Consider the following 16,957-nt stretch of genomic DNA (forward strand, 5'->3'; position numbering starts at 1 on the left):
GAGGTCTTCCATGACTCTATTATTTAAGTTGGATACACTGTTCCATCCTTGAATTTCCCACTGTTCTCTGCTTTATTTTTTCCTTTGCTCTACTGCCTTCTGAGAGAGGTTATATATTTAAGTTATTCATTTTTTGTTTACTATGGGTCTCCTCAATTAGAATAAAAGCTTCGTGACAGCTGGAATTTTTCTGTTGGTTTCCTTGTGGAAACCACAACACCTGGAATGGTTCTGTCACACAGTAAGCAGTCAATAAATAACTGTCAAATAAATGAATAAAGTAATGGATGAGAAAATTATTATCTCAAACTTTCCATATAAAACGATTGAGAATTAAATGGAGTATATAATTGGTTCCATGTTAGTTAACTCCACCAGTTAGTGAGTCAACTGTCTCAAGCTGCCAGAACTGGGGATCGTTCATCTCTGTCACATTTCCTCCCTGAATTTATAAGCCGCATTTACAGCATGAACACCATCCAATAGAGGGAATATTAGTTATGGTTAGGATATGCAGTTCCCAGAAAGTTCAATTTTAGTTGTCACTTTAATGAGAGAAGTTTCTGAATCACAGATTTTATAATAATAACATGCTTGGGTTCGGCTCACTGATAGATAATATGTTAAAATTCAGGTAAAGGGGCAACTATCAAGAAGTAATAATAATTAGCAACTATACTACAGATATACTTAATAATATTTTAATAATATTTTTTAATAGGTCCAAGTTTGTGTCACCACATTTGAGCTCTCATTCTAAGAGGAAGCAATAACCTTCACTGTATTTCACATATAAAACCTAGGCTTTCACAGTTATTTGTATGATTCAATATACTCCCAGATAAGATCCTTTGATTTATCTTTTGTTCTTATGATATATAACCTAATTATTTTAAAAGAGTAAACATATAAATGTAAGTAAATATGTGTGTATATATGTCTCTGTACACTAAGTGTGTATATACACATATATTTTTCAATTTAAAATTATTTACATTGCTAATAGACATTACTAGAATCAAGCTGATATTCTAATATGCAAAATATAACTATCTTAAAATGTGAAAAGGCAACAGTGTACTTCATGGAAAACTTTAATAAACAGTCTCAGTTGGCAATATTTTGCTCCTTTCTCATTCTCCTTCTTCCTATCTAGAAGAGAATAGCTTGAAGCGAAGCAGACATTTTGTGATTACAAGGAGAAAATCTTGAGGATTAGGTTCTACAAGCTAAAAACGTTGAAATAAAAAAAAATGGAAAGAACTGGGTGCACTGTTGAGTCAGACAAGCTGCTCTAGATGCTGATCCCCAGATATATCATCTATAAAATAAAATGCCACCCTTAATTTTAGCCATTACATGGAGCAGAACATATTTTTTAGCCAGTGTAATAGTCTTTATTATGCATAAATAAAATTACTCTAAATTACCCCTTTCCTTACTATTCCTAAGGAAGAAATGATTCTTCTCCTTACTAAATAGAGATATTCCAGACACTCTCTGGATCCCATCCACTACTCTCTGGTTGTATTTTCAGTCTCTGTCTCCTCACTGGTACTTACCCTACTAATTAAACCTTAAAAGCAAACAGAAAATAAACAGATAAATACACATAGATGTGCATGCACACATATTTAGAAAAAGCTACCCTTAACCTTCCTGTGCAATAAACCTTTTATTATTTTTCTTTCTAATCATGATGGACAAACTAAATGAAGTGGTAGCCTTCAACCAGGCTTCACTTTCTTATGATCTCCTTAATTGTTGATCTTTTCTCAAAATGGGAAAGTCTCCACAGTCCAGAATTATTTTCTCAGTAGTCCCCAGAGACCAGTGACTTACTAACTCCATTTGCTCAGCATCCATCCATCTTAAACCATTTATATTTTTACTATCTAGTTTGCTTTATAAATCCTTACTCCTATTTATTTCATTACGCTATACTGTATTTGCTCTCCTTTTCTTCTACCTATTATCTAAAAAGAAAAGTTTAAGTTGACATTTCTCCCAAATCCCCACTATTTCTACTTTCAGCTTTATGGACCTGAAACAGCACTGATCCCTCCTCAGGAACCAAGAGAAGCAGTAATACCCACCACCAGGTATATCTGTTTAGAAAGTAAATATATACCTATCGAACTCCTTTTTTCTTCTACCAAACCACATGTTTTATAGTTCCCTACTGTCTAGACACACCGTAGGAGATTTTTATTTTTTCCCCTTTTTTTTCTACATTCATATCTATTCAGTAGCCAAGTTCCATAAATTCTAACTTTACAAGTATTTTTCTTATCAATTCTTTCTTTCCCATTGATTATCACTGAGACCAAAAATTCAACCTCTTCAATGGGACTGATAAAATAATTATTTTCATGAAAGTAAATTGAAAAGAAAAGAAAAAATTTCAATTTGACAAGGATGAAATGTCATCAAGATGGATCAGATGAATGTCTATCAACTGGCCTGATATCAGCCATTCCTTGCTTAAAATCATCATGGTCTATGGCCAACAGCCTATAGTAATTTTTGTCCAATGAATAAACTTAGATGCATCTTTCTGGTAAGACTGCCAAATAAATACAAATGTTAAGTTAATTAACAATAAGGAATACCACTGCCAAAAGCACTGGATACTCAAATGTAAATGAAATGAGTGGGGTGGGGGGGATAGTGAAGTGCCAAAATACAGAGTGAACCCTCAATGAATAAAAGGAAAACACTTATTTGAAGTCATCTACAAGTTACGTTAGAACTGGAATGAATATATTAACATACAGGAAGAGAAAACCTAAGATAGCAAGAGTGCTAATAGCCTTGGGAGCTCTATTAGTCAGGGTATTGGCTAAGTTGCTGAAGAGACTCCAAAAATACAAGATAGATTTTTTTTTAATTAGTATTCATTTTCTATGAAAGTCCAGAGGTAGGTAATTCATCCTTAACATATGATTTCCATCTTTGTCCCGATTTCCACTGGCTTGAAGAGAACTAAGAAAAGGAGAAAGGTGTTTGAGTGGCTAAGTCTATTTCTAGAGACAAATTAGGAAGGAATTCCATTATCACCGTGAACTCAGGCATGTGGGTCACAAAAGAGCTGATCTTTGATCTCAACTCTTGACTTCTCTATCTCATTTGTTTCAGAATTCATAGTTATTAGTCTCTTTCAACACTATAATCTATATAACACTTTATTTAAGTATATTTTTTAAATTAGACCATTTCATGTTTTACATTTACTTCTGAGCTTGTTGGATACTAAAGTCTTAATTATTTTTTTCACTTTTTACCAACTAATATGGTACACAACAGTTTGTGAATATCAACTATTTGTAGTCAAAATCACCACTTATTATAAAATGAAGTTTTAGTAATATTACTCTCTCCTTTTTAAATGGAGCGTTATTGTAAGTTTTCTTTTTAATTAAGGGTTTGATAATCCTTGCATAAAACATTTCTTAAACTATTCAACATTTTCCCATTACACTCTTAATTCACCTCCCAAATTTGTTCTCTTAATATGAATTCAATATATTTAAGCTTTCTAATTTCCGTTGATGCTTAAGGGCAAAATTTCAAACATGTTCTGTTACTAGATAAATCTTGACTATATCTTCAGTTAATATATATACAGATGACCTGATACAAATACTTAGTCAAACAATACACTTAATAAAATATATTAGATATGTTAAATTGAGTAACTTGTTTGAGTGATTATATATGTTCAAGTGATAGTATATATTTAATTTAGGTACTTGAATTTAGAAAATACAAAAGCTCTTACTATCCAAAACTCAAAGACAAATACCTTGATTAAAAAAAGGGCAAAGGTTCTGAATAGGCTTTTCTTTGGAGAAGATATACAAATGTCCAATAAACAGATGAAATAATGTTCAACGTGATTAGCCATCAATGAAATGCAAATCAAAACCACATTGAGACACCATTTTGCATCCACTAGGATGGTATTAATAAAAAACGTGGACAATAACAAGTGTTGCTGAGACTGTGAAAAAAACTGGACCTCTGCTACATTGCTGGTGGGAATACAAAATGTTAAAGTCTTCTAGGAAAACATTCTGGCAGTTTCTAAACAGTTACTCAGCAGTATAGCCAAAAGAAATGAAAGTATATGTCCACATAAAAATCTTAACATGCATGTTAAAAGTATTTTTATTTGCAATGCTGGAAACAATCCAAATACCCATCAGCTAATGAATGAAAAACATAAATATGATATATCCATACAATGAAATATTATTCAGTCATACAAAGGAATGAAGTACTGATGCTTACTATAATACAGATGAACCTTAAAAACATTATGTCAAGTGAAAGAAGCAAGTCCAAAAACAAAAAACAAAAAACAAAGAGCGTATTGTATGATTCCATTTATATGCAATATGCAATGTCCACAATACAAAAACCCATAGTGACAGGGTAGACTGGTGATTGTATGGAAATGAAAGGGTTGGGGGAAAATATGAGTGACTACTAAAAGATAGAACATTTCTTTATGGAGTGGTGAAAAGATTCAGTAGTTAGATAGTGGTGATGTTTACACAAATCTGTGAATACACTAAGACATTAAATCATACACTTTACATGGCTGAATTGTATGATATGTGAATTACGTCTCAATAAAGTTGCTATGAAGAAAATTATTCTTGTGGACTACAGCATTTATTGTGACAATTAGTTGTGAAGTAATTTTGCTGGTCAATCTTATTCGTGGAAAATCCTTAGTTATGTGGTAACAAGGTCTTCAACATTATTTTCTTTTTTAATAAGGCAAAATTCTTTAAAGTATATTGATAAAAATCCTATTTTAGGGGTCACTAAAACTTTTTTGGCTTAAATCAAGAGCAATTTGTTCACGAGGGCAACAGTTTATGTACCAGTAAGTAGGATTTACTACAACTTTAATAGTGTAATTTAGCAGTCTATGAGTAATGATGTATGTTAGTGTTGATGGGCACATTTTATCCTTTCTATAACAATAAGTGAGACTGGATATTCAGTCTAAAGTTGTATGATTCTATGACCAAAAGGTGTATGGCAAAATAATCAGCCCATGTGATGAGTACTGTGAATGTTCCATTAAGCGGTGTTAAAATTGTTTTCAGTATTTTATTTAATTTCATCAAAATGTTGCATACTTTCTTCAAAGAAAAACAATGCATTCATGATCCTCTTGCATGTTTTACATTGCACAAATTAAAGGCTTATAAATGCAGGGAGTAGAAATATTTTCATTTAGAGCTTTAAGAAAATTACTCCTGGGAAAATCTCACTATTTCAATAGAGCAGGGATATATTAGAGGTAAGACAGTAAAGTCTACTTTAGTGCAGGCCATTTGCTATTTTCCAGTTAGCAACTTACCCCACTTGGTATTAAATCCCAAAAAATAATTTTCCTTTTCTTGGTTTATTTGACTTGGCACTTCACTTAAATAACTATCCATTAACTTACTAAATTTAAATAATCATAACCACAAGCACCACAGTAAAATTCCCCTATAAAATCAACATTTTGTATATAATACCAAAAAAAAAAAAAAATTGGAAAGGGTATGAAATGCAACGCAATATTGTCTCTTCAAATAAGCATAGGGACTGTGCTCACTGATTATATTTTCCTTGATCATCCAAGTCAAATAGAAACTCTATCATAGAACAAAATGATCTGATGATATAACCTTCCATCATCTACCTCAAAATACATATAAAAAGTGATTTCTTTTATACTACATTTGCTAATCTTATCAAGTGCTTTGTTATTCTATAAAATTGTAAAGTTTAATTTTGAGGTCAATCATGTACATATAGCTTTGAAAAAAAACTTACCTTAGGAATAGAAAAGAAAATACCTTTAAAATCTTATACTAACGATTGTCATCATCTCATTTTTTAAAGTTTTATTTCCTAAGTATCTCAAAAATAGAAGCAGTGCCCTATCTTAGACTTAACAAATGATGTGGATACTTAGAATTTAGGATGAAACAAATTATCTCAAGATTAGTTAGAAAAAAAAACAAAACCCAGCAAATCACTGTCAATTTTCTGTGTCTTGGTCTTTCCCTTCTTTCCATCTATCTATCCATCCGTCTGTTTGTCAGATGAAGATAACTCACAAAAAATACAAGTGTAATACATATCTGGCTGTATACCTTGGCTTATCTTACCTCTAAATCACATAACTACACTTATATTATTTTTTTATCATTTAAAATTCATTATCTTAAAGAAAAAATATACTTACTGCCCTCTAGAGGTATGAACCAGAAGTGTAATAAGTGTAGAAGTTGCTGGGCATATACAGTTTAAAGCTAACATGGCGTATTTAAACTCTTCTTCACAAACAACATGATCTGTTTGAAATAAAATAGGTAAATTAGAATAATTTACCTTGGGATAGTAGTATTTTTAACTATTATTAAAAATAAAACAATAAATAAAACCACAAAAGTTTCAACACAAACACACTTGTCTTAGAGGTGTTTTTACATGTGCAGTTTTCCCCAGGAAAAATGTTTCACACGAGAGAGTACTAGATTATGAGCTAAGTGATGGAGAGGGAAGGGGATGCTAGCCCCAGTTCTTTTATTAGTGAAATAGGCAGATTTTGGCAAAATGTTTACTATGCCTCTTGTGTACAAACAGATGAGAGCTAGATATATTTGAGGTACGGTCTCGAAAATAAATCAGGGACTATATAAAGCCTCCTTTAATTCTGATAAAAATTCTATGGTATGAAATGCAGGAGTATTGACTTAAAGCAATATCAATTTATCAAATTCATAGTCACACAGCACATAGAATTAGAATTACTAAATGACATGGTAGATAACATTTACATAACATAGTAATAGATTTTGTACAATCAAAACAACTATAATATCAAGCAATAAAGATTAATACTAAAATACATTTAAATTTAAACTGTTATTTCACCTCAAGACCTATGGTCATAAACTCAAAAGATGATAGGGTCCAATCAGGAGAGATAAAAAAGTAACAATAGAAGTTCAGTAACATAAAAAGAATACAGTGTTAAAGATGGTGGCACATGAGAGGGTGCAGGCCACATTAAAGGGGGGGGGGAGGTGGTACTTAGCCCACGTCCCTTACTTTCATAGAGCGATGTGGGCTCAGATGCCCGATCTGCAGTTTTCCACAGAAGTCATATTTGAGAGAAGTAATTAAGGTATTGTTTACTTTGGGGAAAAAAACCTTCCCTTCCCAAACAAACAATTATAGCTGGTATTAGAAATAAAGACAATGTGTAAAGTTCTAAAAAAATAAATATTCTTAGAAAATAGTTTTAGCTAAATTAAGAAATAGAAGGTTGAATTTGTAGATGAGTCAGATATCTATACAATGGACACATATACAACAGCATTTATGAAGAAACATAAAAAAATTACTTGAGAAATGAGGCTGCAAATGCCTTGGACAGACAAATTATAAGCTTACTCCTGATTTCATGAGTTAGCATATTAAAGAGCCCATTATTTTTTCTTTTTCTTTCACTTCCTTATTTATTTACTTTTTCTTTTACCTTTTATGGAAGAAATCACTACAGTTACATCTCAGGATTTACTCAAAATAAAAAAATATCAGAGATCTGCTAACAATGTTTCTGCTTCTCTCTTTTTTCTTTATTGTCTTTACAGTGTCTGTTAGCCCATCAGCAAAGCACACATTACTGGAGGTAACTTTGTACATAAATACAAAGTATGTTTGGGACTGTTTTAGTATACATAGACCTTGAACAAAACAGGTTTGAATTGCACAGGTCCACTTATACAGATTTTTTTCCAGTAAATATAGTACAATATATATATATATAGTACAATATATATACATAGGGCAGGGCCAGGGAGGTGGGGGAGAGGTATAAGGGGTTGGTGCAACAACCCCCATGTTGTTTAAGGAGCAAAACTGTAAACTAAATTATCTAGGAACACTATTGTGTAAATAAAGAGAAATATATTTTATTCTGTTTGGCATTGTATGTCAGTCATTTATACAAATTTAGGATGTTTGAATACTAATATTACCAATGTCAGAAGCTGGCACATACTTAATGATGCAAGTATCTCTCTTTTCCAGTGTGTTTTCTTGAGTATTCATACTTGAGCATTTACATATTGAAATACATTATTATTCCCCTCTGTTTCTCCTTCAAATTATGATTAATAAATGCATTAATTGTTTTAAATGTATTTATATAGATAGTTATATTTACTCTGAATTTCATTCCAGGGTAGTAGAGGAAGTGTTACAAAATATTTACTATACAAAGGAGGCATTGGATCAGGTTGGTTGAAAAACCATTGTCTTAGATAAATGAGTTAATATATAATTATCATGGGATTCCTTGTTAGATAAAAAGGAAAAAAATCAGTGTTCTTTTCATAAAACAGAAATTGATTTAGTCAATATGGCTGATCTACACAGGTAAATATGATAGAATGTTCAACTAGGTATATTCTTTTGCATAAATTACAGAAAACTTAAACTCACTCTGTAAAACACGGGTGAATGTATCTTTAGACCTCTCCTCTGAAGTTCAAATCTATGGCTCCTTCTGCGACATTTTGAAAATACTAATCACCATCCCCTAACCTGAACTGAAAAACTGATTCTTTCCTGCTACTTCGCCCCTCATTTACCAATGTCATATGACAGCCAAGGTTTATTGATCATTAAATTACTAAAGCCGGCTCTATCTTTCCCATTTTCCCTATCTCCATTCCATTCTCCCAACTTGCTACAGGTTTTCAATCTTTATCCATAATTCTTTTTTTAAATATTTATTTATTATTGAGAGCCAGAGGTAGAGCATGAGCATGGGAGGGGCAGAAGGTGGTGGTGGGGGAGACACAGAATCTGAAGCAGGACCCAAGTTCTGAGCTGTCAGCCCAACGTGGGGCTCGAACTCAAAAACTGCGAGATCATGACCTGAGCTGAAGTCGACACTTAACCCACTGAGCCACCCAGGCGCCCCTATCCATAATTCTTAAGGGCCAGTAATCAGCTCTTAGAATTATTTTTTTTATTTTATTATTTTTTCAGATTTAGAAAGGCAATGTGTCTCATCTACCCCACCCAATGTAATACATCTAGGGATGCTTTAAAATATTATTTCTGTAGTTACATGTGTCAATATCTATACTAAGTGCAAAAAATAAAATTCAGTGTTGGGATTGCCACCAAAAAATTTCAGGTCAGATCAGATATCAGTACCAACAGAAATACTTTTTTCCCCCTACAATTTTCTGAATTTTAGAGTTACAGCTAAGGGATTGTGAATCTTTATTCAAACTATGATTATCTTTCACCTCGACAAATGCAACAACAGCTTCTTAACTGCTCTTCCTATCTTCCAATTCTTCAGCATTCCCCCTATTACCCTTCAAAACTGTGCTGTCCAATGAGAGTTGCCACTGCCACATATGGGAATGTAAGCTTAAATAGATTTAAACAAAATACAAACAAAAGTTCAGTTCCTCCATCTTACTAGCCATATTTCAATAGCAATAAAATACTCAATAACATCTGTGGCTACTGCCTACAGTATCAGACATTGCAAATATAGAACACTTCCATTATCACCAATGACTGGATAGTGCTGTTTGATTAGCTAATGGATTAATGACCTTGCTTGAATCCTAATGCTTATAAGATATATTTCAACTTCTTTAAAATGACATCATAGACGGGCAGAATCCGGGTAATCTTACTAACATACTATACTACCTTTTTATGACCTTTCTCAGTCTCACTGTGGCTAAAATTGTTCATCTATATTAAGAGGAAAGAAGGTAGGACATATGGGTGTATGTGCAGGTCTGTAGGTAGATGTGTAGGTGGAAGTTTACGAAAATTTTGTTTTTCATCCTACATTCCTATTTTCTTGGTGGAATAGGTGGAAATGATGATTCAGTAAGATGTTTGAAGTGAAAGAAGAAAATATTGCATAGTTGTTGGAGGGAGTGGGAAAGGACACAGAACAGAGAAACACAGAATGATGTTTAGCAGCTTATGGACCGCTAGAAATCAGGGATGATGAACGTAAAGTGGGAATAGTCTGCTGGTTGTCTTTTGTTTATTTTGTTTCCTTTGGCCACACTCAAATGTGTGGAAGTAAACACCATCTTTTATCAAAAAGAGAGAATTCACCACCATTGACTTCTGACAAACAAGTCTAACTTAGGTACAGAAGGTCAATGAACAGAGGATGAATTAAAATAATGGATTATAATAATATGCTATGGAATTCATACAGGTTAAAAAGAGAACACAGAATCTGCAGTTGTAAATAATAGTAAACATTTGGTAGAATCAATGAATCTAATTCCCAGTGTAGTGAATAGATAGTGGAGCTCCCTATTAGAGGTTGTGAACTGGAATGATAAGAGGCAGTGGTCAGAGAACAGAGATTAGGGTGGGTTCACATTAACAGGTAGCAACATGATATGTAGGGCATACTTCCAGATGTGGATGCCGAGATAGGACAGTGAACAAGAACATTTATAATAGGGAAATTATAGGTGCACAAGTTTAGGGCATTGAGCTAATCACTTTCATGACTCTCAATATCATTGAATAATATGACCAAGTACTTTTGGAAAGAATGAGAGTGAACAAGGAGAGAACGTTTTTCAGCTCAATTTTTTTTTTTTTATCAGCTACTAGTATTTCCTTTTTGGGATATTTCAAGTCACAAACTTCCAGTGTTTATCAAATAATTTTCTAATTAAAAACATAAGACAAAGTTACATAAAACTTAAGTACTATTGAAATGTATACAGTAGAATTACACCTGTAACAGAAATGCTATTTTTCCTTATTTTCCATTTTCCACTCTGTATGCAGAAAATGACTTATCTATGGAAACATGTCTAGAAACTAGTTTGGAAAGGACAAGAACACTAATGAGTATTTGTAGCACTTTGATGATTTTAGTCAGATACAGAGAGATGACCTCAGGTAAGAACTGATCACTTTGCAAGCAGAGAGAAAAAGGAATAAAGCTCTCTTAAGTATGGCACTGTTTACTTAAAGCCAAAAAGCTAAATCAAGAGTCCAGATATCTGCACGGTTGCAGAACCAAAAAGTGAACTGTACCCTAAATAGCAGGAGATGATCTTCTTTCAGAGTCTTTATCAGAAGCCTTCCATTAACACTTCTCCCAAACCAATAGAGCCAGACATGTGGCAAGAATCAGATTAAAGTGATGCCTTCTCACTCAAACTTATTGTTTCGGGTGATGTCAAAGTAGCTGCCACAATCAAAAGGGTGACATGAACCGGCCAGTAAATAAGGCAGGTTTAAGAAAGTTCTTGGAGTGGTCCCTGGGTGGCTCAGTCTGTTGAGTGTCGAACTTGATCATGATTATATGGTTCGTGGGTTTGAGCCCCACACAGGGCTCTATGCTGAATGTTTGGTCAGCGCCTGGAGCCTGCTTCAGATTCTGTGTCTCCTTCTGTCTCTGACCCTCCTCTGCTGCATTCTGTCTTACTCTTTATCTCAAAAATAAATAAATGTTAAAAAAATTTTTTTTAAAGATGGCTTTTCTTAAAAACAAGTTCTTGGAGAACTTCGAACACAATTACTGACACATGGAAAGTAATGAAAGAAATCTGCTCCAATTTGAACTTTCTCTATGGCCACAGAGAAAAGTGCACAAGGAGATATGCTTATGAATACACAAAAGAGTTATTCTCTGTAAGTAGAATGAGTATCTCATAAGGAATTTGCTGCAAGGTCTCTGCCAGTCATGTCCCACAGGATTTCATCATTGCTGTGGGCTAATGACTGGTGTGTGTCTCTGGTTCTTTATTCCAAACAACAATATTTATTATAATTACGTTCTTTCACTATTTTCTATTCATATGGGATGGAGGTGGAGGTGGTTAACTAATTTATTAGTGTGCGTGTGGCCAGAGCATGAAGAGCTATATCGAGAACTGACTCTGCATTATCCAGATGTCCTGGACTTTAAGTTGGATGCAACCACTTGATACAGCTGTAAGTATTATTTTTCATAATAATGGATGAGTATCTTAATAGATATGGACAATATTGTACATAAATGCTTAGATGGATAAGGACTTGAAATGTGGCTGCAAATACTGTCGCCCACATTTATTCTCTCCTTCCTTTCAGTAATAGAAGTTATTATTTCCTCTTACTCATCTCCAGATTTTAGCTGGGTGCATGGCTGCCCAAGTAAATATTACACTGTCCTGCTTCCCTTTAGTTAGATATGGTCACATGACTAGGTTTGTCCAAATTCTGTATTATTTTTTTTTTTTGTGGACAAAACCATTTTCATAAACTTCTTCCTTCTTGCTGGTGAGACCACATATATGGCAAAAGCCTAGTTTTGATTATGCAAACAGAGATAACTCCTTAGCAATGATAAAATCTGTCCATTTTTTCTTTAAGGCTTCTCATTTCCCTCCCTTGCTGAAGAAAGCATTTCCTCTTTCAAAATTATGTGCATCTTATATCTTCTCATCTTTTTAACGTTTCTGTGTATTTATTTTGATTTAGATCTTTCTTGTCCATGTCTTGCTGTTAATGCATAAGCACATGAGATCAAGTGGTGTCACCACTAAGTAGGCCAAGCCATGGGCAAACATTGATCCCTCTAAGCCTCATTTGCTTTATTTTAAAAACATGAATACTAATAGTATATGTCTCATAGAATTTTTTAAAGTTCATTTATTTATTTTGAGAGAGAGGGAGAGAGAGAGAGAGTACAGGAGGGGTGGAGAGAAAAGGAAAAGAGAGAGAATCTCAAGCTGACAGTGCAGAGCCTGACATGGAGCTTGAACCCACAAACTTCAAGATCATGACCTGAGCTGAAACCAAGAGTTGGACACTTAACTGAATGAGCCACCCAGGCACCCCTCATAGGATTTTCTGAGAAGAAAAGTAGACAGTGACTATAAAATGTTGATCAAAATTCTAAACAAGTATTATATATCATCACAATCACGCATATTAAAAACAAGTATTTCAATAAACTGTCTTGAAATAATGCCAATAATATATTTAAAATTTTAAGCAGCTAAACAATATAATATAAATTTATTGTTTAGAATTAAAACATGATCCTAGTCTTATAAGAATGCTGACTTCTGCATGTATGCTCCTATGCTCACATATATGTCTGAACAAACATAAAAAATTGTAAGAATAGGAATCAAACTGTTAATGGTAATTACCTCAAGGAGTGGGAAAATTTTCAAAAACTATGGTTTTGATAATAGGACTATGTGAAATTTTTTGTTACTTTTTTATTGTAATGTTTATTATTTTTAAAAATTTAAAGGCTATTAAAATAAGCCATTATAATTAATGATACAAATTAATAGATACATGTGAAGCAAATCTATTTTCAAGTCTCTTTTACTTTATGGAAAACGAAATTGTTAATTACATTTTAACAAGTCAGAATCTTTTTTTAAAAGTCTGCCTCAGTATTTTCTGAGCTCTTGTATGATTTAAAATACTAAAGCTTCTTCCATGCAGTTGCTAGGTAACCGGTCTTTGGAAAGCAGTAACAACAGTGGAAAGTGCACTAAACCAAGGCAGGGTTGTGATTTACAGAAATCAAATATCCTTTGGAAAAGGGCTGTTAAACAGAAACACAAAATGGGATAAATTTGAAAAACTGAATGTTATTTGTTTTTATTTTAAGGGGGAAAGTTTATTGCATGAACTGAACAAATTGTGTTATAAAATCTCTCACATATCCTTTGCTTATTATACTGTTTATAAGCATGAGTGGGTCGATTGCTATGAAAATTGCTTTTTCTTCTTACAAGAGAATGGATGATCTCTAACAATTGAGCTTTATTTGATCCTCTTGCTTTAATCAATAAAATAACCAATTAATGAATGTGTGTGTGTGTGCACATATGTATGCACATGCACACACACATGCATGAGCACACATCAGAGACTTTTGCCAATTCCAGGATGATGAGCCATTCAATCGCTAACTGGCTAAGAATAGATTTAAGTAAACCTTTAAAAGTCATTTAGTTTTACAAGATCTAAATATAAGAATGCACATTAAATATAGAGGATTTTCAACTCCATTTGAGATTGGCAATATTCTATAAAACAGATTTATTTCACCTCAATAATAAAGAGCATTAAAAGCTCGCTTGATTTTCTTATTGCTTAAATACATAGGTATGTATGTGTTTATGTATGTGTGTATGTGTATATATTTTATTAAACCTCAGAAAAGCTCTATAATGTATACTCTATTAAACCATTTTCATAAAAGGAATCAGATGTTCAAAGGAAAAATAAGTTGCCTAAATCCATTATTAATTTAAATTCAAACTACCTGTGAAGAACTCTACAAAAAATAACAACTTTAAAATTCATTAACCAAACACATTAAAGTAAGTGATATATTCACGTGGCTTTTCCCTCTCCTGAACTCATATTAAAGATTGTTGCTTGCTACCAGATGGACAAATGGCTCAAACAGCCATTAAATTAAACTGATAACTGAAAAAATACAACCACTATGTTCCTCAAAACCCACCAATTAAAGAATAGGTTTGGAAGGAATGAAGTCAAATTTGACCTTGAAATCAATTTTGACACTTCATTAATTACACACACTAAAATTGCAGTTGGACTAAAATGATTTGAGTCATTGATTCAAAGGGATTTTGAAAGATCTCTAAATTCTAGAGCGCCTGGGTGGCTCGGTCGGTTAAGCGTCGAACTTCGGCTCAGGTCATGATCTCACAGCTTGTGGGTTTGAGCCCTGCATCAGGCTCTGTGCTGACAGCTAGCTCAGAGCCTGGAGCCTGCTTCAGATTCTGTATCTCCCTCTCTCTCTGACCCTCCTCTGCTCACGCTGCCTCTCCCTCTCTCTCAGAAATAAATAAAACATTAAAATATTTAAAGAAAAAGATTTCTAGATTTATTAGTAGCAAATATACCTTTATACTGTGATAAATGTTACAAAAAAATAAATGCAAGTGCTGTTAAGGTATACAAAAGGGCAAATCAAGAAAAGCATCACCAAGGAAGTGATGTTTAAACTAAGATTTGGGGACACCTGGGTGGCTCAGTCAATTAATCATCCGACTCGTGCTTTTGGCTCAGGTCATGATCTCACCTTTTGTGAGTTCGAGGCCCACATAGGGCTCTGCATTGACAGCATGCAGCCTGCTTCAGATTCTCTCTCTTTCCCTCTCTCTCCACCTCTCCCCTGCTCACTCTCCTCTTTCTCTCTCTCTCTCAAAAATAATAAATAAATAACAATTTTTAAAATATAAACTAAGACTTTAAGGATAATTAAGAATAAGTTATTTGAAAGGTGAATAAAGTGGACAGAGGTAATTTTCTTAAAAATAAAAGCAGAGGTAGGAGGATATTTAAATGTTTATGGAAACTAAATTAACAAAAAAGAGAGAGGTCTAAGGATCAAGGAGAGAAATATTACAAGGTTGCTGACAGACTATGAGGCAATGGGATCCAGCATAGAGATGGAAAGAAAATTGTATTGTAATAGAAGGAAAGCAGGGAGTAATAAGTGAAAATGAAGTAACATCTGGAAGATATGGTAGCAAAAGTCTGAGGAAATTTTCACTTACTGTTTTCAGAAATTTAGGAAAACTGAGATAAAGTTTGAAATTGTAACTGCAAGAGCAGGAGAGTGTTTTGAAACAAAAAAACTCCACACTGTTAAGACAGCCTCTGGGATGCCCAAATGAGTTTATGGTGACATGAATCTGACCCACTAAGTGATTTTTTTTTCCAGCAGTGCTCAGCCAAGGAGCAGGAAAAAAAGGATCCACCTACATAGGATCTTGTTTGTGTGTATGCTTCTTTTCAATTTGGAGCTGTAAAAAAAATAAAAACAAAGAAAATTACTATAGTGATATGAGTGATATGAGTGATATGAGTGATATTGCAGACACTTATGTGTTTCTATTGTGCATGACTGGTAGAGAACTCATGCCATGTGTGACTCATCTATGATTCTGGTACGAGTCTATTCACTTCCCAAAGAAATAACACACTGATCATGTAGTTGGATGTTACAGTGATGTCAAATTGCTATCAAAGTTTCTAAATGCGTACTCTCAGTTGATGTACTTGTAGCCTAGCAAAAGTCTGTAAACTGAAACTTGTCTTTGGACTGCACTTGGAATAGCACTGCACTAAAAGTCATAATGAGGGAGAAGGAGTGTCTTTAGATAGTAATGGATGATTGAATAAGCAAAATTGAAGCACAGAAGATTGAGGCTGGGAATTGTGATATTTAAATAGTGTAAATAAGACTGGAAGTTTTGAGGCTGATGTTAAGGTCCAGATATAGAATCCATTACATAACTCTTTCATGCTAAATCTCAAGAAATTCTTGTCAATTAAACTGGAAAATGGATCTTCTGAATCAAGATCAAATTCTATGATGATTAAAATATAGTATCTCTCTCTTGGGGCGCCTGGGTGGCTTAGTCGGTTAAGCGTCCGACTTTCGCTTAGGTCATGATCTCGCGGTTCGTGGGTTCGAGCCCCGCGTCGGGCTCTGTGCTGACTGCCAGCTCAGAGCCTGGAGCCTGTTTCAGTCTGTGACTCCCTCTCTCTCTGACCCTCCCCTGCTCACGCGCTGTCTCTCTCTCTCTTAGAAATAAAGAAAACATTAAAAAATATATATATATAGTATCTCAGCACTTGTAAAAATGCATGATAAAGTAGGAAAATGTTGTAAATATTGTCCTGCACTATATCTAAAAGATCAATAGATTTGGAGTCACAAGATAGAAGTCTGAATCCACATGACTTTAAGCATGTAGTCTTTAGCCAACTATGCTTAGGATCACATTAGACAAATAGGTATAGTTATTTACATCTATCTTATAAAAATTTGGACTAACATAGGGCACCATGCAGTAAACCATAA

At 33.7% G+C, this 16,957-nt stretch overlaps 1 protein-coding gene across 3 annotated transcripts in view; it reads right to left on the reverse strand.

Moving 5' to 3' along the window:
• KCNT2 (potassium sodium-activated channel subfamily T member 2) overlaps window positions 1-16,957 on the reverse strand; it is a 355,813-nt gene that overhangs the window by 130,468 nt on the left and 208,388 nt on the right. For all 3 annotated transcript variants that reach the window (XM_039217452.1, XM_039217450.1, XM_039217449.1), the window contains exon 14: window positions 6,260-6,368. In XM_039217452.1, the coding sequence (XP_039073383.1) occupies window positions 6,260-6,368 (109 nt within the window). The remainder of the gene's footprint in view (window positions 1-6,259; window positions 6,369-16,957) is intronic.

This window comes from Hyaena hyaena, unplaced genomic scaffold (assembly GCF_003009895.1).
Source record: "Hyaena hyaena isolate Hyena2069 unplaced genomic scaffold, ASM300989v1 scaffold_692, whole genome shotgun sequence".
In the NCBI taxonomy this organism is placed as follows: domain Eukaryota; kingdom Metazoa; phylum Chordata; class Mammalia; order Carnivora; family Hyaenidae; genus Hyaena; species Hyaena hyaena.